Genomic DNA, 22,616 nt, shown 5'->3' with positions numbered 1-22,616 from the left:
ACGACTTAGTACAAAGGAGCATTGAAAGCGGCAGTTAACAGTACAGGTAATGCACAGGTTTATTAGGTGTAAGACGAAGTGAAGACACTTACAGGAGGTCCTCGTGGCCCAATGATAGACAGGCCTGGCTCCCCTGGCGCTCCCTATGGACAGATAAACAGACTGTGAGAAGACGCACCAACAGTGAAACAAAATAATTATCCTAGACCTAGCCAGCTAACCAGATGTTCTTCTTAGTAATTCTGTATAATATGTACTGTACTCTACATGAATAAAATGGAAAATGAGGGAAATTATTTCAGAAATAGCCACTAACATCTGTAACACATACAGTAAGTCTAATTCATACACGCGCACACTTCGTCTTTTAGGCGAAGAGCATACGTGTTCGTATTTCTATACATTTTCAGTTAAGTCAAAAGTTCTAATTTCAGAGCCATACTTTAAACTTTCGACAGCAGTGCTCGCTCAGAAGGTCAGCAGCACTGCTGTACAAACACAAGAAAACTCTCTGGGCTCCTCTGGCACAAAGTGGGTGATTTGCACAGTGTCAGCCTCGTCCATAAAGACCTACGGACCCTCGCAGCACAATCCCAGAAACTACTGGGGCCAGACAAGGCCGGCTCGGGTTTCCAGCACTTTCCCTAATTATCTTTCGCCCCAGAAACCCTATCAATGGGACATCTTTGATGGCCCAACCGTCCATCACAAACACAGGTGATTTTAATGTTTCTCAACAAATGCCTACTTTAGGAGGGGAGTATTTGTTTTCACATTCTGCTGTCGCCTCACAGCGCTATTGGAGAAAATGGATTGATGGTGCCTGTGCCTCACAGTGGCCAAAAGGCAAACCACTCAGAACAATGGTCTCCAAATCTGCTACAGTGCAGAGGTTTACAGTTACTCCCATGGTACAGAGATTCAGCAGTCTGGACAAGTGAAGATCTACAGATGCCCTTCTAGAGTGGTCAGATTACTGGTGCTGGAAAGGGTCAATCCCAAGAGCCCGAAAATCATGACTAAGATCAGAAACAACCCAAAACAAATACACACATTTACAACCCAGGGCTATGAAACACCAAGGATAGAGACCGCCTTTGAGATTTAATTTCCTCCGATATGAAATCTTCCCATACCCATAAAGTCAGCTGCAAGTGTGCTTTGGGTGAGTGCTTCTTTCTCTGCTTAACCAATTCATCATTGTTTTCATTTTCTCTGGTCTTCTGCCAGTCACTTGCCCCATACATTACGGCCCACCCACAAACCCGCAAAACTCATTTGTTTTAAGGTTCCAGGAGAGAGGATGAAGAAACACAGTGGTTAGACAGGGAGGCTTGGCTGCAAATCTTCATTAAATATGAAAACACCCTCTCCAGACCAAAGACGGAGAGCCAACATATGTTTTCATATTTAATGAAGATTTGCAGCCAAGTTGTCTAACCCCTGTGTTTCTTCATCCTCTCTCCTGGCAACTAGAGCTAACCACACAATATTACACTCCTAAAACAATTGGTGCAGAGAAATATGAGTTAAGCCATTGGATTGTTTTGGACCCAGATCTGTTGAGAGCTCCCAAAGCAAGTGCCGTTGTCTGGTTCTATGTTTACGGTCTTGGTTACTATTTATGTTTCCTCACAAGTCCACCCATAACTCCTGAGGTTCTCCGCCGGCAGGCAGACTAGCTGAGCCATTTTGAAGTTGTTTGGCTAGCTTGCTACTCTCTACAGTATGACAGTGAAGAATGCAATGCATGTTTCTCCTCTAGCTGCACATTCAGCTCTGCACATCACAAATCACCTCAGCTTTGATGAAAGTGAATCCAAAAAGCTGTTGCTTCTGGCTTTGGTTGGAACAAAAGAGAGGGCAGATCTGATCGCTTTTGCAACTGTTGCCATTTAGTGGACTGGAAACGTCTGCATGGTCAGATTACTATAGGCCATCTGAGGGAGTGAACACATATTGAGATCTTCGAGGTGGAAATAAGATGTCATGGTGATGCAATGCACCACCATAAACGCAGATTGGTCATCAGTATAAATAATTTCAAGTTGTAGGGTTCTGAAACCTACATCCCAGTGGAATCTGCTTAGTGTATCTGGAGTATACCATGATCTCCATAAATGTCTCTCAACTTTCTAGAGGGAGCCTTAAAGTTGTAATATGTAACTTTTTGGGCGACCCGACCAAATTCACATAGAAATGATTGCTATAGATCTGTCATTCTCATTGAAAGCAAGTCTAAGAAGTGGTATATCCGTTCTATGTGCGATATTTCTATGCTTCCCATTCTTAAGTTTAGTTCTTGCGTCTTTTACCTTCGGTTTTGTACACCAGCTTTAAACAGCTGAAAATTCAATATTTATGTTCATGGAAAATATATTTCACAGCGGTTTAGATGGTACAATGATTCTCTACACTATACTTGTTTGTTTTGTCACATAAACTGAAATTAGGCGAACTATGTACGCACTACCCTCTGTAGCGCTACGTAAGGCGCTACAGAGGGTAGTGCGTACAGCCCATTACATCACTGGGGCCAAGCTTTCTGCCATCCAGGACCTATATACCAGGCGGTGTCAGAGGAAGGCACAAAAAATGTAAAAGACTCCAGTCACCCAAGTCATAGACTGTTCTCTCTGCTACCCCACGGCAAGCGGTACTGGATCGCCAAGTCTAGGTCCCAAAGGCTCCTTAACAGCTTCTACCCCCAAGCCATAAGACTGCTGAACAATTAATCAAATGGCCACCTGGACTATTTACATTGCAACCCCCCCCCCACACACACACACACACACACACCTCCCCACCTTTGTTTTACACTGCTGCTACTCGCTGTTTATTATCTATGCATAGTCACTTTACCCCTACCTACATGTACAAATTACCTCGACTAACCTGTAACCCCACACATTGACTCGGTACCGGTAACCCCTGTATATAGCCTCGTTATTGTTATTTTATTGTGTTACTTTTGTTTTATTTTCTACTTTAGTTTATTTCGTAAATATTTTCTTAACTCTATTTCTTGAACTGCATCGTTGGTTAATGGCTTTTAAGTAAGCATTTCACTGTAAGGTCTATACATGTCACAAATAAAATTGTATTTATTTTATTTATCAGAATTTTTGCAAACAGCAAATAGCGGGGGTTTAATGTGGGTGTCTTGTGTGTGTGTTCGCACGTGGCAAGCGTTTGTACATTCACTCTGCCAAAGAATTACACTGTTATAGTCACTCACCCTTGTAGATAACTTGAAACAGTCTAACCAGGTATTGTGTCTTGAAGTTGCCTAGGCTAACTAGTGCTAGCCAACTTCTTTCGCCAATTAGCTTCAGCCGGACTAGTGTGCGACCATGGCCAAATTGGTTTGACATTGGATAGCCTATCTCTGGGGCTAGTTAGGGACCGTCAATAAATTGTACAATGTAAATGGGACAATATTTTCATGTTGCACATCTTTTAGTTGTCTCATTAACAGTGGCGACACGTCATTCAGGGCACGTTTAACAAAAAAATATATACACTACCAGTCAAAAGTTTGGACACACCTACTCATTCAAGGGTTTATCTTTATTTGTACTATTTTTTACATTGTATAATAATAGTGAAGACATGGCAACTATGAAATAACACATGGAATCATGTAGTAACCAAAAAAGTGTTAAACAAATCAAAATATGTTTTATATTTGAGATTCTTCAAATAGCCACCCTTTGCCTTGATGACAGCTTTGCACACTCTTGGCATTCTCTCAACCAGCTTCACGAGGCAGTCACCTGGAATGCATTTCAATTAACAGGTGTTCCTTCATAAAAGTTAATTTGTGGAATTTCTTTCCTTCTTAATGCGTTTGAGCCAATCAGTTGTGTTGTGACAAGGTAGGGGGGTATACAGAAGATAGCCCTATTTGGTAAAAGACCAAGTCCATATTATGGCAAGAACAGCTCAAATAAGCAAAGACAAACGACAGTCCATCATTACTTTAAGACATGAAGGTCAGTCAATATGGAAAATGTCAAGAACTTTGAAAGTTTCTTCAAGTGCAGTCACAAAAACCATCAAGCACTATGATGAAACTGGCTCTCATGAGGACCGCCACAGGAATGGAAGACCCAAAGTTACCTCTGCTGCAGAGGATAAGTTCATTAGAGTTAACAGCCTCAGAAATTGCAGCCCAAATAAATGCTTCACAGAGTTCAAGTAACAGACACATCTCAACATCAACTGTTCAGAGGAGACTGTGTGAATCAGGCCTTCATGGTCGAATTGCTGCAAAGAAACCACTAATAAAGGACACCAATAAGAAGAGACTTGCTTGGGCCAAGAAACACGAGCAATGGACATTAGTGGAATTTTGTCCTTTGGTCTGGAGTCCAAATTGGAGATGTTTTGTTCAAACCGCCGTGTCTTTGTGAGACACGGTGTGGGTGAACGGATGATCTCTGCATGTGTATTTCCCACCGTAAAGCGTGGAGGAGGTGTTATGGTGTGGGTGTGTTTTGCTGGTGACACTGTCTGTGATTTATTTAGAATTCAAGGCACACTTAACCAGCATGGCTACCACAGCATTCTGCATCGATACGCCATCCCATCTGGTTTGGGCTTAGTAGGACTATCATTTGTTTTTCAACAGGACAATGACCCAACACACCTCCAGGCTGTGTAAGGGCAATTTTACCAAGAAGGAGCATGATGAAGTGCTGCATCAGATGACCTGGCCTCCACAATCCCCCGACCTCAACCCAATTGAGATGGTTTAGGATGAGTCAGACCGCAGAGTGAAGGAAAAGCAGCCAACAAGTGTTCAGCATATGTGGGAAATCCTTCAAGACTGTTGGAAAAGCATTCCAGGTTTAGAGAATGCCAAGAGTGTGCAAAGCTGTCATCAAGGCAAAGGGTGGCTATTTGAACAATCTCAAATATAAAATATATAAAAAGCATTCCAGGTGAAGCTGGTTGAGAGAATGTGCAAAGCTGTCATACATTTTACATTTTAGTCATTTAGCAGACGCTCTTATCCAGAGCGACTTACAGTTAGTGAGTGCATACATTTTTTTCTTCTTCATACTGGTCCCCCGTGGGAAACGTACCCACAACCCTGGCGTTGCAAACGCCATGCTCTACCAACTGAGCTACACGGGACTATATTGTCATCAAGGCAAAGGGTCGCTATTTGAAGAATCTCAAATCTCAAATATATTTGGATTTGTTTAACACTTTTTTGGTTGCTACATGATTCCTAATGTGTTATTTCATAGTTTTGATGTCTTCACTATCATTCTAAAATGTAAGAAATATTTAAAATAAAGAAAAACCCTTGAATGAGTAGGTGTATCCAAACTTTTGACTGGTACTGTATATTTACAGTTGAAATCGGAAGTTTACATACACTTAGGTTGGAGTCATTAAAACTCGTTTTTCAACCACTCCACAAATTTCTTGTTAACAAACTATAGTTTTGGCAAGTCGGTTAGGACATCTACTTTGTGCATGACACAAGTGATTTTTCCAACAATTGTTTAGAGATAGATTATTTCACTTATAATTCACTGTATCACAATTCCAGTGAGTCAGAAGTTTACATACACTAGGTTGACTGTGCCTTTAAATAGCTTGGAAAATTCCAGAAAATAATGTAATGGCTTTAGAAGCTTCTGATAGCCTAATTTACATAATTTGAGTCAATTGGAGGTGTACCTGTGGATGTATTTCAAGGCCTACCTTCAAACTCAGTGCCTCTTTGCTTGACATCATTGGAAAATGAAAATAAATCAGCCAAGACCTCAGAATTTTTTTTGTAGACCTCCACAAGTCTGGTTCATCCTTGGGAGCAAGTCAGCCATATCAGCTATGTTTTTTTAAAAGGCAGTAAATGAGGCTGAATTAACTGTTTCGCTACCAGACAACAGTCCGCTGATAGCCAGGTTTGTGGGCACCGTTTGTGGGCACCGTTTGTCACCGTTATAGTGCAATGAATGTACTGTTTAGTGTTGTGTTGTGTTTTGTAGTGGCTTTGCTGGTATGCATCCCAACATTTCGGGGGGAGTTTGCCCCACCAAGATTTACATGCTAAAATCGCCATTGCTCATTAAATGCTTTCAATATTTGTATATGGTTTTTAAGTCATTGAAATTTGGAGCTATTGACATAAAAAAATATGTTCCCATGTACATTGTGTAATTTACTAATGGTCCCTAACTAGCCACATAGGGTTATAGAATGTCAAACCAAATTGACCATGGGCATTATAATAGTGCAGCTGCGCTCTGCCAGCTGGGCGCATCTGGGCAGGATTCAAATAAACCCAACCCAAGGAAATAAACCCAAACCCTTCATTTTTCCCTATCACCTCGCAAATCTCTGTTTTGGACGATAATTACTTTATGACCAAAATTATGCTATTTACACATTGTAGTCAATTTTGACACTAGAATAAATGTTTCTGACTCATATCGATGCCAAATAAGCCATTTTCAAAATGAGAAGTTGCTTTTCTCTTATGTGACAATTCTTTGCTATTTTGTTTCATTGAGAGAGAAAACACAGGTAATCCAACCAGGGTGGGAAATGGTTTTCAGAATGTAACCCTAACGCACTTTAAAAATACCGACCCAGGGCCCTTGAAATAAATCAACTATTACCTCCATACACTCTACTGTACAGTGAACAAGTGTGTGCTTCTAACCACCACCATCACCACCACCCACAAAGCCTGCTGAAGCCTCTCTCCCTGCCTTCTCTCCTGCAGGCTTTGGAGGGTGTCTGTTCCTACTGACGTCCCTATACACTTACCTTCTCCCCTGCGTATCCTTTTAACCCCTGGTCAGTCACAGCAGACACAGTCGCATGCAAAGTGTGAAGGAGGAGAGAGACAGAGAGAGAGAGGAACCGGGGTTAGACAGGCACAGAGAGACACGGGGCATGCATCAGCCTCAGAAGTGGTCAAGGGGAGGGGAAGGGAGGGGTAGGGAGAGGAGGCTGGGCTTGGCTGGGCTGAGCTGAAGTCTAGGGCCACGGGGAGCTGTCTAGTGTCGAGACGTACTTTTAGTAGTGACTGAAGGAAAGGGAGAGGCAGTGAGCTGGGAGCGAGGGATAAGCCAGAATAAAAGCACTTCCTTTGAGGAGGTGCTTGAGGACCACATAGTAGCTTAACTCCTCTACACTGTGTAAAATATTGAGTGCTCTGCATGGGCTTCACAGTTGGAGCGATGCTGCAGAAAGCCCCATGTTGGGGAGGGAGTGTTTTTAAAGCCAGAATTTTCAGCCCGTATTTGTGAAAATTCACCTCCTGTACGACGACTCAGCAAAACAGATAGAGCTGAGGTGCTGTTATCCATATGTTGCGGTTTAAAATTGCCTTGAAATAAACTAAAATAAACTAATCTAAATAAATTAGAAAACAAAATGTCTGCACGCAAAATGGGGGAGAGCCTTCACTTGTCAGTGCAATCTGTTTTCCTCATCTTTAAAATAAAAATTCCAAATTCCAAAAATGACAAAAACCTCAAAATATAGTTTACACATGGAATAATAAAAACGTGAATATGTATCAAGCCTAAAAACTTAACAGATTTGAAATATGGGGAAGCTGTGTTTCTAATACAAAATATATATATACAAAACCTATTGGCACGATTGGCTTTTAAAGCAACATCATTCTGTTCTAATAAATGAATGAACAAATTGAAAGCTACAAGTTTGAGAGAGGGTGGGAGGGGAGGGGGAGTAATGGAATATTGGATGATGCTTTATAGAACAATACAGCATTTTCTGATCTGTGACTTTTGAGATATTTGAGTAAGACACTTCAGTAATTTTGCATGCAGCTAACAAGATCAGCTCCATTAACATGATACAATGTCTGTTAAATGACTTTCTAAGCAGTCATAAGCATGACATGACGCTTTAAATGCAGGCCATGTCCAATATAATATTAGGTGATATGAGCGGTTATGAATGCCATGACCGCATAAAAGAGCCTTGTTTGTAAAGTTACATTTTCAGCATTACACAAACATGTCAAGTTACAGTACAACTACACATCTTTAGCTATGTCAAAATATCCCCAACCCAACCCTCGTATATTGTCACGTTCGTTGAATGACGGGTCGGACCAAGGCGCAGCGTGATATGCATACATGTTTATTTTCACTGAATAAACACCACGACAAAACAAGAAACGAAACGTGACAGAAGATCCCACCAAACGAGGACCAAGCAGCGTGTCCAGGAGCAGACAGCCTGGACCTGGGAGGAGATCCTGGACGGTAAGGGATCCTGGACTTGGGAGGAGATTCAGGCTGGGATGGACCGCCGTCCTTGGGAGGAGACAGTGGAGGCCCGGTATAGAGAGGAGAAACGGCGCCAACAGTGCCGACGACGGAGACCCGAGAGGCAACCCCAATACATTTCTTTGGGGGGGGCACACGGTGTGGACGACGAGGCAGCAGGAGGCCGTTAAAGGGCGGGTCTGCAGGTTAGGAGAGGAGGCCACCATGTTATGGGGGCTATTGGTTCAGAGGGAGCAGGAGGCCGTTAAAGGGCGGGTCTGCAGGTTAGGAGAGGAGGCCACCATGTTACAGGGGCTATTGGTTCAGAGGGAGCAGGAGTAATTAGGTCAGAGGGAGGCGCTACAGGAGGCTAAAAGGGAGAAGGAGAGTGTAGAGGCACGGCGAGAGGAGCTGGTTAGGCAGCAGAAGGAGCGGGGGTTAATAAAGGAACCCAGTCCTGCTCCTCGCACAAAGAAAGTGGTGCGTGTCGCCAGTCCGGTCCGGCCCGTTCCTGCTCCCCGCACCAAGCCAGTGGTGCGCGTCGCCAGTCCGGCCCGGCCTGTTCCTGCTCCTCGCACCAAGTCAGTGGTGCGCGTCGCCAGTCCGGCCCGGCCTGTTCCTGCTCCTCGCACCAAGTCAGTGGTGCGTGTCGCCAGTCCGGCCCGGCCTGTTCCTGCTCCTCGCACCAAGCCAGTGGTGCGCGTCGCCAGTCCGGCCCGGCCCGTTCCTTCCCCTCGCACCAAGCCAGTGGTGCGTGTTCCTAGTCCGGTCCGGCCCGTGCCTGCTCCTCGCACCAGACCAATGGTGCGTTTGTCCAGTCCGGCACGTCCCGTGCCCGTTCCACCAGTGGCTGGTCCGGCACCGGTCAGCTGCTCCACTCCGGAACCAGAGCAGTCCGCTCCACCGATGCCTGATCCAGTTCCGGTCAGCTGTTCCACTCCGGAGCCAGAGCAGTCCGCTCCACCGGTGCCTGATCCAGCTCCGGTCAGCTGCTCCACTCTGGAGCCAGAGCAGTCCGCTCCACCAGTGCCTGATCCAGCTCCGGTCAGCTGCGCCACTCCGGAGCCAGAGCAATCTGCTCCACCGGGGTCCAGTCCAGCTCCGGTCAGCGGCTCTACTCCGGAGCCAGAGCAGTCCGCTCCACCGGTGCCTGATCCAGCTCCGGTCAGCGGCTCCAGTCCAGACCATGACGTCAGCCCCTCTCCAGGGTCCAGACAGGGCCTGGCGTATCGTGGGAGGAAGGAGAGGGGAAGCAGCACGCCGAGGTCCAGACCAGACCAGGGGCGCAACAGGGAGGCGGAGAGTGAGAGGTCGTCACGACCCGAGCCGGCCCCTACCCTGTTATGTTTATGTTGTGCGGTCGGAGTCCGCACCTTTGGGGGGGGGGGGTACTGTCACGCCCTGACTCAGGGGACGCTTATATGTTGAGTCAGGGTTTGTATATTCCTTGTTGTGCGTTTTCTATGTTTGTGTTCTAGCATGTGTGGATCTATGTTGGCCGGTGTGGTTCCCAATCAGAGGCAGCTGTCGCTCGTTGTCTCTGATTGGGGACCATACTTAAGCAGCCTATTGGCACAGTCTAGTTGTGGGATCTTGTTCCGTGTTAGGTATGTTGTGTGTGCTACCTTGGACTTCACGTTTCGTTTAGTTTGTTGTTTTGTCGTTGTGTTTATTTGGTTTAATAAACATGTACATATATCACGCTGCGCCTTGGTCTGTCCCGTCATTCAACGAACGTGACATATATCTTGATACTTTGTGATATGTCAGTTTTTATAATTGATGAACGGCCACCAAAGGTTGCAATCTGCAATGGGCAATTCTAAACGTTATAATAATTACATATGCATATATAAAACAACATATTAATTAATAAAGAATGTCTGAGAAAAATTTCAGAAAAACCTTTATCTGGTTATAGCGTGACCTTTGGTGCCCTTTCTCTTCAGTCTTTTCTTAAAAAGTTTAAAGACATTACTCAAATGTCCTCTATTTGGTCAATGTCCCTTTGACTGTTTCTACACATTACTCGGTTGCACATTTTCATGTCACTCACCATTCTTCCAGGAATTCCCATTGTTCCTTTGTCACCCTAATAAGCAACGCAAAGTCAAGAGGAAAGGGGTAAACAATGATGATATCTTCTAGAACTACTACAATCATAGCCAACAGGTTAACTTTGCCAATCTTTAGCTAGCTTTCATTTTGTCATGCCATCAAAATGTAATATTATGCTCTTCTCAGCAAACACAGATGATGTATTTGTGTTTAAATTGATGGCAGACAGTCAAGCTCTATAGGTCAACTTTGGTAAAGTATAGCTTTGGAACTATTCCCAAACATTCTGGTAGGTTGAGCTATTTTGATGCAGTCATGCTCAAAACTGTAGGTTCCCTCAAGGCCCATGGTTAGCTACAGTATGCCAGACATTGAAAGAAGTCAGTGCAACAGAGAACCAACGGTGGTCAGAGAACAAGCCTCATCAGAGACTATTTGAAACAAATGGTTCATAAAGGTAAACATTATGTCAGAACTAACTAATATACTATATAACTTTCACTTAATCACTTAAACATCAGATACTTGTCAGAGATGAGGTTTGCCAGCTGACCACACCTAACAGTGACATTCCTTATGTGACAACTAAAGAACTCTCTAGTTCCTACTGTATAAGTAAATACATTGCTGGAACATTTGATCCTTTAAAAAAAATTATTTCTTATTTTTCCCATAGATGGTTACAAGACATCTGGGTGGAAGTCCTAACTATAATTTCCAATTTGGGTTTAAAAGCCATTTTCTTGTTTGCAACACTGTAAACATCACCAGTGGACGTGACAGTCCATAACAACCTTCCTCCCCGGTCCTGCCCTTGTCCATCCGCCCTGCATAACATTCGTTCACACTATTCTAAATGACCATAAACTGAAAGCGCTGAAATTACTTATTATGCAAAGGTGTTCATTACAAAAGCCTCTTAACAGGAGCAACTCACCCCTTACTCCCATAACAGGCAGGGGCAGTGCATACTGGAGTGGGCTGGCGATGACAGCTTTTTGACGACTCACTCCGATGACGCATCATGGAAACAAGGGAGGTAAGGTGCGGGGGGGTAGTTGTGGTTGCAGGTTGGGGCCAGCCCCATAAGCCATTACAACACACAGCAACACAACATGTGCTGGATACCTGAATCTGTGAGGGATGTTGGGTGGAGAGGCCTGGGTTGGACTTCCACTCTCTCTATGTCACAAATTCAGCCGAGGCTGCCCCTCCTCCTTGCTCGGGCAGGTTTCGGCGTTCGTCGTCACCGGCTTACTAGCCACTACCGCTCCATTTATCATCACTCCATTTGTCTTGTCTTGTCTTGTCAATCACACACACCTGGTACTCATTCCCTCATTAGTCTGTGTATAAGTGTTCCCTCTGCCCCCTTGTCCTTTGTGAGTGATTGTTCGTTGTGAGAGTGAGTAGCTCGGTTGTGCTGTACTGCTCGAGTGTCAGGCCGGCGCCATCAGATCGAGAGCAGGTATCCGTCCTCATTTCCTGCCTCTCGGGGAAAGCCCTGGAGTGGGCCAACGCGGTTTGGAGAGAAGGAGGAGCCGCGTTGGAGGACTACAGGGAGTTCGCCCGCCTATTTCGGGCGGTTTTCTATCACCCGCCCGAGGGTCGAGAGGCGGGTGAGCAGCTGGTCCACTTGAGGCAGGGGACGAGGACAGTACAGGAGTTCGCACTGGAGTTCCGGATCCTGGCAGCAGGGTCCGGGTGGAACGAGCGGGCCCTGATCAACCAGTTCCGGTGCCATCTACGGGAGGACGTCCGATGGGAGCTAGTCTGCCGTGACACCAGTTTGTCTTTTCCCGAACTGGTGGACATGGCCATTCGTCTGGATAACCTGCTGGAAACCAGAGGACGTCCTGGAGGAGGTCTGCCCGTTCCCGCCCCGACCGACGCGGATCCAGAGCTCATAGAGCTGGGTGGTACCGCGTACCAAGAGAGCGGAGGACGACAGCGCCAGTGCCACTCGGATGGCACGAAAGGACATTCCACCACACGTTGTCATCAGCGCTCTTTTGGGTCAGGAGGCGGCCGGCAGGGCAATCTCGCATCTTGAGCACCCACTCTTGTTCAGAGCCCTCTGCTAAGCACTGTACTATACCCATATACTTCCCTGATCACATGAGAGTTCCCCAGTGTAAGGTGCTAGTCGATTTAGGCGCAGCTGGGAACTTTATGGACAAAACCTTTGCACGCCGCCAGGGCATTTCATCAGTTCCCCTATCAATTCCACACCCCATCAAAGCACTTGATAGTCGACCATTAGGGTCCGGGTTGATAAAGGAATTCACGGTACCAGTCACCATGATCACACAGGAGACACATTGTGAGCAGGTCACTTTTTCCATCATTGAGTCTCCTGCTTTCCCTGTGATGTTAGGTATTCCATGGCTAGCACTCTACAACCCCACTTTCTTATGGCCGCAGAGGGATCTCCCGGGGTGGTCGCGAGAGTGTCAGGGTAGGTGTATGGGTGTTTCCATTGGTGCAACCATGGTGGAAAGTCCAAACCTTCTCTAAAAATAAAGCGACTAAATTACCACCTCATCAGGCGGAGGATTGCACAATAAACCTTCGGGTAGACGCTGTACCTCCCAGGAGTCATGTGTATCCCCTGTCGCAGGCGGAGATGGAGGCTATGGAGACATAAGTCACCGAGTCCCTGCGTCAGGGGTACATACGTCCCTCCACTTCACCCGCCTCCTCAAGTTTATTTTTTGTGAAGAAGAAAGACGGTGGTTTGGGCCCGTGCATTGACTATCGACCACTGAACAAGGAGACGATTAGATTTAGTTATCCTCTCCCCCTCATTCCAACAGTGGTTGAGTCATTGCATGGAGCACGCTTCATCACTAAATTAGATCTCAGGAGTGTGTACAACCTGGTGCATATCCGAGAGGGAGATGAGTGGAAGACAGCATTCAGTACAACGACGGGGCATTATGAATACCTGGTGATGCCCTATGGTTTGATGAATGCTCCCTCAGTTTTCCAGTCCTTTGTGAATGAGGTGTTTCGGGACATGCTTGGTCGCGGTGTAGTGGTCTACATCAACGACATCTTGGTGTATTCCGCTACGTGCGCAGAGCATGTGTCTCTGGTTCGCAAAGTACTGGCCCGACTGTTGGAAAATGACATTTATGCTAAGGCAGAAAAGTGTACGTTTTTCCAGCAGTCCGTCTCCTTCCTCGGATACCGCATTTCTACCACAGGTGTGGAGATGGAGGGCGACCGCATTGCAGCCGTGCGTAATTGGTCGACTCCAACCACGGTAAAGGAGGTGCAGCGCTTCCTTGGCTTCGCCAACTATTATCGAAGGTTTATCCGGGGCTTTGGCAAGGTCGCAGCTCTCATTACATCTCTGTTGAAGGGTGGGCCGTCCCGGCTCCGCTGGTCTGTTGAGGCTGACAGGGCCTTCAGTAACCTGAGGGAACTGTTCACCTCAGCCCCGGTACTGGCCCACCCCGATCCATCACTACCGTTCGTAGTGGAGGTGGATGCGTCCGAGGTAGGGATAGGCATTGTCCTGTCTCAACGCTCGGGCACGCCATCCAAAATACGCCCCTGTGCGTTCTTCTCAAAGAAGCTCAGCCCGGCGGAGCAGAACTACAGCGTTGGTGATCAGGAGCTGTTGGCTGTTGGCTGTTGTCCGAGCTCTGACAGTGTGGAGACATTGGCTCGAGGGGGCGAAACACCCATTCCTCGTCTGGACGGACCCCCGTAACCTGGAGTACATCCGGGCAGCGAGGAGGCTGAACCCTCGCCAGGCCAGGTGGGCCCTATTCTTCACCCGGTTTGATTTCACACTGTCATACATTCCGGGTACGAAGAACGTGAAGGCAGACGCACTGTTCCGGCTGTATGATACAGAGGAGAGGCCCAGAGACAATACCCCCATACTGCCAGACTCCTGCATTGTGGCACCGGTAGTATGGGCGATGGACGCGGATATAGCGCAGGCATTACGCACAGATCCATCTCCACTGCAGTGTCCAGCTGGGCTGCAATACGTGCCTGCGCTTATCCGTGATCGTCTGATCTACTGGGCACACACGTCACCCTCCTCTGGTCACCCAGGTATCGGTCGTACAGTGCGCTGCCTGACCGAAAAGTACTGGTGGCCTACCTTGGCTAAGGACGTGAGGGTGTATGTTTCCTCCTGCTCAGTGTGCGCCCAGAGTAAGGCACCCAGGCACCTCCCAGCAGGTAAGTTAAAACCTTTACCAGTTCCACAACGACCATGGTCTCATTTGAGTGTTGATTTTTTAACTGATCTGCCTCTCTCGCAAGGGAACACCACCATCCTGGTCATTGTGGACTGCTTTTCGAAGGCCTGCCGCCTCCTTCCTCTGCCCGGTCTTCCCACGGCTCTGCAAACTGCGGAGTCCCTGTTTACACACGTCTTCCGGCTCTACGGGGTACCAGAGGATATAGTGTCTGACCGAGGTCCCCAGTTCACGTCAAAAGTCTGGAAGGCGTTCATGGAACGTCTGGGAGTCTCGGTCAGCCTGACCTCTGGGTTCCACCCTGAGAGTAATGGGCAGGTGGAACAGGTTAATCAGGATGTGGGTAGATTCACAACGCTGACCGTCACCGCAGTGAGGCCCGTGTCTTTAGAGATCTTTGGCTCTCGACCCGGAATCTGCCCCTCCGCCTGCCCTGCCGGAAGCTGAGCCCGCGGTTTGTAGGGCCGTTCAAAGTCCTGAGGAGAATCAACGAGGTCACATATAGGTTATTACTCCCCCCTGATTACCGTATTAACCCCTCGTTTCATACGTCTCTCCTCAGGCCGGTGGTGGCTGGTCCGCTCCAGGTGTCTGAGGTGCGGGAGGTCCCTCCACCTCCTTTGGACATCGAGGGGGCGCCGGCGTACTCTGTCCGGTCCATCCTGGATTCGAGGCGCCAGGTGGGGGGCCTTCAGTACCTCGTGGAGTGGGAAGGGTACGGTCCGGAGGAACGGTGCTGGGTCCCAGTGAGGGACTTCCATTGTCGCCATCCGACTCGCCCTGCTCCGCGTCCTCCTGGCCATCCCCAAGGCCGGTGTCGGCGCGCTGCTGGAGCTGCACGTCAAGGGGGGGTGGGGGTACTGTCACGAATTCAGCCGAGGCTGCCCCTCCTCCTTGCTCGGGCAGGTTTCGGCGTTCGTCGTCACCGGCTTACTAGCCACTATCGCTCCATTTATCATCACTCCATTTGTCTTGTCTTGTCTTGTCAATCACACACACCTGGTACTCATTCCCTCATTAGTCTGTGTATAAGTGTTCCCTCTGTCCTCTTGTCCTTTGTGAGTGATTGTTCGTTGTGAGAGTGAGTAGCTCGGTTGAGCTACTCTTTACTTGTATGCAGCCAAGGTTGATTTTCCCTTGTGCTAGTTTCGTTCTGTCGCTATATGCGCTACATTATTGTACACTGAATAAACTCTTGATTTCGGTGTTTTACCTCCTGCGCCTGACTGCGTCATTCACACCTCATCACACTCTACACCCCCATCAATATTGTATGGACCTAAGTAATAACCTATCATGGGTGGTCATCAATAGCTGACTATATTTTAGTGAGTCCCACAGGTGATGGCTATTTTAAAGAAAATAATGAAAAATAGTTGCCCAATAACAACAACAAAAAGATTATGTTAATAAAACAAACCCCTACAGCTTTGTAGAATGGTAGCTATTTCAAATCTCGCTGTGATTAAAAACAATGACCCCCATGCTGGAACATCACTATCAGGTCTCTAGAGATATGCTGGCTTAAGGAAGGGCTCTATATGCCCTCTCCAAGGTTCTGATTCAAGACAAGGCCTTGCAATATCATACCTGCTCAACATTCCCCCATATTCAGTATTATGCCTTTATAAGGCATAAGCAAAAGTGAGATGAACCATTTCCTATGGTCAATTAATGCAGCTTTCACTCAAACTGTTGATTTCCGGGCATCACATGAACAGCCAGCTCTCTAACCTCTATCCCGCACAGGCCCAAGTCTGTTATTGTGCTAGGCAGCATTCCGAGAGATCTCAGACAGAAATCTGATTTCTCCCCACTCTATTCCTCACTGTGTCTTCTTTAAATGCTTCTATTGTTGAAGTCTGTTGCCCTAAAAAAGATACGAGTTTAGGCGACCACTCCCCCCCACACACCACCCCCTGTCCCCTCTCTCCCTCCCGCCTGTCACTCTCAGCCTGGGATTTAGAGTTGCTGGGGCTGCGGCAGTCTCAAATTCACTGGTCCCTGACCACACTGCTGACCCCTCACTGAACACACATGCAGGCACGCACCTACGAACGGACACACACACACACACACACACACACACACACACACACACACACACACACACACACACACACACACACACACACCTACACCCACCCACACAGTGCAGTCAGGACAGGAGGATTTTACGCAGGGCCTCAGTGGTGCAGTGCGGAGGCCTCTCAAGTGTAATAACAGGAGTAATGAGACTCATCTGGACTATAGGCTCGGGCCCAGCACACTCTCACTCCACGGACTGGCCGCAGTCATAACGGCTCCACTCACCACCGCTAGCACGGCTGCTGCTTCAATATACACACACTCAGACCAGCAGATTACTTTAGATGAGGCAGGACTGAAGGAGGATGTATAGGGCTTAAAAGTAGTATGATAGTAAACACTCATCTTAAGAGTTTGTGGCGTAATGTGATAATTATGTGACGGTTGAATCAATGGGAATGAGTTAGTGGAAGCTGCATGGAGATATTGTGAAATGCGCGAATAGATATGAATAAACAGCAGGCTTGAAGTAGAAAACAGTGAAGTGTTAGTGTGACAGGACTGTATAGAGCTCACATCCTTTATAAAGCGCTTAGAGTTCAAACATCACGCGAGGTGGTTTTGCTCTTTCGTTCAAAACTCACATTTGATATACCACACTCTATGGAAAAAGGGGAGCGATTACTGATTTATATGCAGACAAGTTCCCCCTCCAAAACCACATCCTTTCCAAGAAGAGAAGAGAGCACTTGTGATAAAATTTCCAGTTCTTTGACAGTGTCATCAATCAAAAATCCTGGAAGGTATCACGTCCGAACTTTGACAAAACCTGTCATCTAATCTCCCTTGAAAAGCTCACTCTGTGAGCCTCCTCTTCCGCTTCAAACTGTTTTATGGGCCTGTTTCACCAGTGAGCCTGACAGGACTGAGGGGGGTTCACAGGTCGGAACTGGCAGTTGGGGTCAAAGGTCAGATCTAAGGTGGCCTCCTGTTGCCATGCTGTGATGGAGACCATGTGGATTTGACTGGTTGGGAGTTAGTCATGTTAGAGCTGGGTAACCAGGAAGCTGACAGGGACACAGTAAGCAAAGAGCTAGGCAAAAGAGGGTCTGAGGTGATACCAAAACTACTGCACTTGTGTCTGGGATGCTAGGTGGAGGTCTCTCATTTTTATAAAATTGGGTTTCTAATGGACTGTTCATGAAAAGGGGCATAACCTTTTCAATACAAATGATATGTCCAATCTAAATGTAATAGTAAAGACTGCTGTAAATCTTATTGAATGGCTGCACCGTATGTCTTTTAAGGCATTAAAATCACACAAGAGGAGTGTATAAAGTATGAATATAATGCACTCAGTCCCTCTGTTAAGGAGATATCTCTGAGGTATCTTAGCTGAGAAGCTGTCATAATCACATAATCACTCATTGGTTGATTGTCCACTATGCATTTTTTTTTCCAATGATCATTTGTTGAATAGGGACATTTTCGTGGGACAAAAACAACTACTCAGTAGAGAGATCAGAGAGATCTCAAAACACACAGACCGACAGACAGACAGGCAGAAGTTAAAAGACAGTTACCGGAAAGCCTGATCGTCCGGGTGGACCCTGAAAAGGGGTGAGAGAAATGGGTACAACATAAAGAGGGAACTTGACATTATTACAGAAAGAGTTCACATCACACTGAGCCAGGCCAGAATAAAATGGTTTTTGGAGAGTTTTCTACAGTATTATGTCATTATTTAACTTTCTCATTGCATGGTATTTGGATTGTATCGAATACTGTATCTTAAAAAGTCGTTTTTCTGTGCTCATTGTATTTTGTCAGGTTCAGTTATAACAGGCAGACACAAAAGAAAACAAAGACAGCATTCCACAACAAAAGAAGAAACAAATCAAACATTACATCATTTCATTTGGTTCGATAGACCTCATTGATATGAAAGAGCCAATAACATGCTTCTTTAAGTTGAGGATGAATCATATACCACAGCAGTTGAAGTTATTAATTATCTGTAGTATACGGTAGATTCTCATCAACATTAAAGAACATACAATGACATCCATTTGTTTCAATCAATATGTAAATACATGCAAAGATAGGTCTTGTGAGAAGGCATGCCATGGATTCATCTATGTAAGCTCTTTATGCAGCTGGTGGCTAACTAAGTTGAATGAAAAAACAAATTTTACAACCAACAAAGCCATAAGGATGTCCGATACAGTGTTCAATATTTCCATGTTCAAGGGGAAAGGAACATTTCCTCCAATATTGAGTGTTTTGTTTTCGGTGAGGGAACAGAAATCAATGGCTCTTTTATCCGTGCTGTATCAGTAAAGGACACAGCGCTAATGACTTGTTAAACGGAACAGGAACCCTTGACATTTCCCAAGGCCAGTAGCCATTGTTTGTCCACAGAGGAGTATGTTATCTCTATGGAGGAGTTATAGGGCTTACAGACTGACATTTTGACTGTAATTTCCCCTGAAAAGCCAACAAGAGTAATGGTTGTGTCCGCTTCCTATACTGACTGCGTGGGCGACTATTGGCCAACTGTTCCAGACGGGAAGTCATTAATCTTGCATCAACAATCCATCAACAATCCTAAAGGAAAGAGATGTTAACACACTCCCCATCTCATATCAGAATTCTATTTGATCTACTTAAGTTAAGCTACATTTGATAGATGTTCAAGCTCGGGGGAGTGAATCAAGTGGCTGCTGTTAGGAAGCCTAATGATCAGTGCTTCTGTGGAGCACCTTGCATTGCCCTGGAGGTCTGGGGCAGCACTGAGGTGAGGTGCAAGGCCAGGTGCTGAGTGAGAACATACTGCACATGGGTGCCTGACTGCTTGCCTGCTACAGGGCCTCTGGGGGCCGTCTGCAGGGGTCAGGGGCCCTACCTCCGGAAGAAACCCCTCATTGGAATTACGGCAGGCACATGTGGCTCCCATTTGGGCGGAGTGCTGGTGGACGAATGAGAGGTCCTCCCCTTGGGGTTTCCGTGGCCCCTGGGGCCAGCCTGTACCCTTAGTAGTAAGGGTGGAGGTGTGGGAGAGAGGTTTGGACTTCACTCAGACACTGGCAGGATTTACTGTAGATCTGAGCTGATTGTAATCTAACCAAAAGGCTGACAAAAAAGGCCACAAAAGGGGAGCCCAAATTAGTTTCTGGAAAACAGGTCTGTTAGCAATTCATTTTCGACAATATGTCCTTCTCAGACAAATGTACACTTATAATGGTCAACTGTGTGCGTTGGGCAATGCTGAACCTGAATCTGAGCTTAAGAACGGTGGAGCGATAGAGAGCTCTTATGCTGTTCAGTTTCATTTGAGTCTAAAGGTGTTTCCCATCAACGCTGATTGTTTTAGAGTGTGTTAAACGTGGCCACAGGGTGGGCAGAAGGCCAAGCCCCTGTGATGTGACCTATGATGAATGATGGAGTATTATGTTTTTAAAAGGACCAAAGTCCTCGGTTTTGGGGAACAAGAAAGCACCAATTTCATGTCGTTTTCCAGTTGCAATCACATGGGTAATTGTGTTAGCTTAATATCCCAATGTAAATAGAGGCTGAGAGTATTTATATAAATCGTCTGGACCAGTGTGTTAAGAAAAGCTGAGCCGATTCATCAAACACAGGGGGAAGTGCCATATTGCTCCCTCTTACTACTGGAAACAAACACTAGCATTTAGTCACAGTAAGAGAGATTCTCAATGACTCCTTGACCTGGATGAAGAAAATGTGTTTGTGATTTCTTTATGTCTTAAAATATCCTTTTCATATATTAGCAGTGATTTAAAACTTAACTTGATCAATTACTTCCAGTGCTATTCCTTATGTGAAAGTTCACATGCAGGTTCAAGGAGTCCTGTGTGATAGCGCTATTGTGTCTCTACTCTAGCTGAGTGCTTCTAGTATGAATGCATTTCAAGTGGAGAGGTTTTACACAACAGTTCATAATGCCACTTCACTTCCAAAATGATTCCAACCACAACTCAAACCTCCACTAAATAATTTTGAAAGGTTCCTTCCTTTGTTGACGTAATGAAAGCATAAGTGACAGGAATACCTACCCTGTGAAATGTCCATTTATTTTCATCATAAGAAATAGCTATCAACTTCATCCTTATGTAATAGCTAACAATTTCATCATTATGTCATTATTTTTGATTTGACTGGAAATCAGCCATTAACTTTTCATCAAGTGTGCAAAGCAGCCACCCAGGTGTGAGTGTCTTCTTCCGGAACCCACAGAGCCCACTCCTCCCTGGCCTGCCTTGCTGTCTGTGGCTATCCCTGGCCCTGGTCTGGCTGTCCATCCCTGCTTGGCTGCTGCTGACCAATCAATCACTGCAATGGCCCAAAGCTGGGCCTCGACCTTCCCCCCACCTCTCAGCACCAGGACGCAGCTGTCGCAGCTACGCCCAATTTTAGCCCCATGGCCAAGATGTTCCATACATCCTGCCCTCCCACAGGACCTGGGCTAAGACCAGCAGGTAAGCCGAGAGATGCTAGGCTAACGCTGACATGGCTAAGGGTCCCTGAGTATTGGCAGGATACAGGGGAGACAGGGAGGACATGTACTCTCAGACATCCGAAAGCTTCTTAGTTGTCAAATAGAGACATGATGGAGGAGTTTGGGAGTGGAAAACACGCCTGGTCTCCTGACTTAGCAAGTACCTTTAAACACTCCTCAGTGGTCCTATGGTTCATGTTTTCCAAGGAGTGACTTTTAGTTGAAGGCATAATAACATTCACACCCCTTTGTAAATGTGCTATTCATAATGTCAAGACCACTTGATATTTCACCGAGCTGAACCACTAAAATGCTTAGCAGCAGATAGCAGCTGAAATTAATGTGCTGTAGCACTAAATGGAGAGTCACTTAAAATGTATATTTGAATAAGGATAACTGACGAAAATCCACAGTTTTTCCACCCCACAAACAATGCAAGAGCAACTATAATGACCATGTTTAACTAATTGCCTTGATATGCTCAATGATATGCCTTCAAAACCGTCATGTCACCACTCTTTACAAGGTCTCTGCAAACACACCACACAGCAACATCAAAAGGGTGCATTCAGGCAAGATTGGGTGCTGTCAAACAGAGATTTCACTGTACGTTTAAGGACTTACATATTCCCATTGCACAAAAACACTCCCAAACACAAAAACTCAGTCACTTTACCACTCTCTGCATGGTCACACAAGGCATCAGGTCTACTTACAGGAGGTCCTGCAAAAGATAGAGAGAAAGATGGAATTAGTCATAAAGTATAGAAAAATATTGATCAGGTCATGACAGAAATTGAGTTAGGACAATGTGAGTTGGAAAGTTTTTGAAGTGTTCTTCAGTTCAGTTTACAGTGGTGGTCTGCTTTGGATTTGTTCTGTACCGGTACAATGCTTCACCCCAACAACCTTCCTGCCTTTGATTTATAGAACAGTAAAATCATGGCTCAAACATCTCTATTTAGTTAGGAGAAGATGTTTTCACCACTTCCATCTACAAAGCACAAATCACAAAGGTGGATGTCTCAGCCAGCTCCATGAAGGTATAGAATACTCTTTTGTCCAGTGATAAGGGGAGTTCTTCCAAACCATCATGAGCCACCCCACTGGGCACACACTGGTTGAATCAACATTGTTTCCACATCATTTCACAAAGCGTCTCGGAGTAGGATTGCTGATCTAGGATCAGTCCATACAATCTTATTCATTATGATCTAAAAGGCTAAACTGATCCCAGATCAGCACTCCAGAGACAATTTGTGGATACTGAGCATATAGGCAGGTCATATTTTCTGTGCATCACATCAAGAAATTTGGTGCATAAAAGTATTCATTTTGGGAGCCGGACTCTCCCTCAGCCCTCCCATGAGATGGTCATTCCTGGCTTTGAGACGTTTCCCCACTCTGGTAGTATTGGAAATAGTCTGCCTAAAAAATTCTGGATTGATGAGAACAGGGATGGAGAGAGAGAATCTAGGGCCAGGGAGATGCCAGATGACACTACACCACCTGTAGCAT

The 22,616-nt window shown here is 46.0% G+C and overlaps 1 protein-coding gene across 3 annotated transcripts in view; it reads right to left on the bottom strand.

The window, feature by feature from the left end:
- Nucleotides 1–21,818, bottom strand: part of LOC311132641 (uncharacterized protein) — a 64,145-nt gene extending 42,327 nt beyond the window's left edge. For all 3 annotated transcript variants that reach the window (XM_084165900.1, XM_084165901.1, XM_084165899.1), the window contains exons 1-5: nt 21,815–21,818; nt 18,163–18,189; nt 10,327–10,362; nt 6,793–6,819; nt 93–143 (exon numbers count right to left, since the gene is read on the bottom strand). In XM_084165900.1, the coding sequence (XP_084022026.1) occupies nt 93–143; nt 6,793–6,819; nt 10,327–10,347 (99 nt within the window). In that variant the 5' untranslated portion in view covers nt 10,348–10,362; nt 18,163–18,189; nt 21,815–21,818. The remainder of the gene's footprint in view (nt 1–92; nt 144–6,792; nt 6,820–10,326; nt 10,363–18,162; nt 18,190–21,814) is intronic.
- Nucleotides 21,819–22,616: the final 798 nt, after the last annotated feature.

The sequence above is a fragment of the Coregonus lavaretus genome (genome assembly GCF_964263955.1).
Source record: "Coregonus lavaretus genome assembly, chromosome: 1".
NCBI lineage: Eukaryota > Metazoa > Chordata > Actinopteri > Salmoniformes > Salmonidae > Coregonus > Coregonus lavaretus.
This window is presented reverse-complemented; position numbering and strand designations above follow the sequence as displayed.